At 39.3% G+C, this 1,599-nt stretch overlaps 1 protein-coding gene across 1 annotated transcript in view; it reads right to left on the bottom strand.

The window, feature by feature from the left end:
* Nucleotides 1-64: 64 nt before the first annotated feature.
* fer (fer (fps/fes related) tyrosine kinase) overlaps nt 65-1,599 on the bottom strand; it is a 19,156-nt gene continuing 17,621 nt past the window's right edge. The window contains exons 19-20 of the mRNA XM_015395498.1: nt 946-1,068; nt 65-872 (exon numbers count right to left, since the gene is read on the bottom strand). Of these exons, the coding sequence (XP_015250984.1) occupies nt 736-872; nt 946-1,068 (260 nt within the window). The 3' untranslated portion in view covers nt 65-735. The remainder of the gene's footprint in view (nt 873-945; nt 1,069-1,599) is intronic.

Here is a 1,599-nt window from a genome sequence, read left to right as displayed (position 1 = left end):
CTTTCACCTCTGAACTTGTTTCCTCCAACAAACCAGATGAGCTTTTTACAGTCATATGATTTATTTTCATTATAAATGATACAAATTCTTTATAACAAGTTTATAAAAAACAAAAGATTAGTGCTGAAAACAAAACACTGGAGTTCACTGACTCAGACAGTAGGTGGCGCTCTGAGCTCATTTCAGCTCCGTCCTCACACAGGTCCGGGAAATGATGACGACCGACCGAGCAGGGGTCATGATGTTTCAGTTACCATGACGACCCTTTTAGTAAGAAGCATTGTTAGTCAAAGTCAGACTGGGCGGGGCCTGAGGTGACTGACAGCTGGCTGTTGTAAATAAAAACAAATTAAAACAATAAATAAAGGAGAAGTTAAAGTAAAAGAAACAGGAAAGAGTTTTAGGATGGAAGACGTCTGATGCTAAGGGGCGGGGCTTAGTGGCTTTTCTTTACATTCCGTGTATAATAAAAAACAAAAGCTGGTGTAAAAAATAAACATTTTGAAACGTCGCAGTTCGTTCAGATCCGCGACTTTTGTTCATTGAAGCGTTTTTTTTCTCCACTGTACTGCTTCCATCTGGTTTTGCTTTTCTTTAGTGTTTGTTTACGACTCGTCGCCCGTTTCTTAGCACCTGTGCACTAAGACCCCTTGTGTGACATCACTTCCCGAACAGCAAGTAAGACTCAGGCCCCGCCCACTCCGCTGCTGAGGGCGTGGCCACCTCCTCCTCCACTCATTTCTTCTTGATGGCAGCGAGATCCCTCTGCAGTTCGGAGAACTTGGGCCGCTCCTCTGGGTTGTACTGCCAGCAGCGCTGCATCACTTTGTACACCTCGTCAGGGCAGCGCTGAGGACACGACATCCTGTAGCCTAGCAACCATAAAGCACATAGTTAGCTTCTCATCGTACAAACGACTTCTAAACTCCAGTGCCTCGGTTGTACCTTTCTCCACCTGCTCCCGAGCCTGCTGATTGGTCATTCCCGGATAGGGACACACCCCCAGGCTGAAGGTCTCCCACAGCAGGATCCCATAACTCCATACGTCACTTTCTGAGCTGTAGCGGCCTGCGGCGGCCAATCAGAGAGGAGACGCAGTCAGCATATCTACTGATCTCTGAGTGAATTTTATTCCATAGTTGTTGGAAACAAACATGTTTTATAAATAGAAATAAATGCATTCCAGGAATTTAAAAACGTTTGAATAAAAATTTTGTTTCGTCAAATTATTTTTTCCTTTAGATTTGGTCGCAGAATTTTTTGTTTCTATTTTTTTTTATTTTTATATAGTTTCCATTTTATTTTTGATTTTATTTTCATATTTTAGATTTTTAAATAAAAAAAATTATACAGGATTTTTACATAAAATGTTTTTTGTTAAATTAATTTCTTCACTTCTTTTTTTTTAGACAGATTTTTAGAAATGTCATGGATTAAGCGTTCGAAGTGAAGAGAACGTGAAACGCAATTAGAAGAAAATGCAATTTGTAAAACTCAATCTAAAAAAAGAGAAATTTTAAAAAATGAATTGAAAACTAAAAATCTGTAACAATAAAATTAGATTTCCAGTCAGCCTCTGTAATCAGGAAATTCATAAAA

The sequence above is a fragment of the Cyprinodon variegatus genome, unplaced genomic scaffold (genome assembly GCF_000732505.1).
Source record: "Cyprinodon variegatus isolate N-32 unplaced genomic scaffold, C_variegatus-1.0 Scaffold743, whole genome shotgun sequence".
NCBI classification, from domain to species: Eukaryota; Metazoa; Chordata; class Actinopteri; order Cyprinodontiformes; family Cyprinodontidae; genus Cyprinodon; species Cyprinodon variegatus.
The sequence above is the reverse complement of the archived record's forward strand: the minus strand, read 5'-3'. Positions and strand labels throughout refer to the sequence as shown.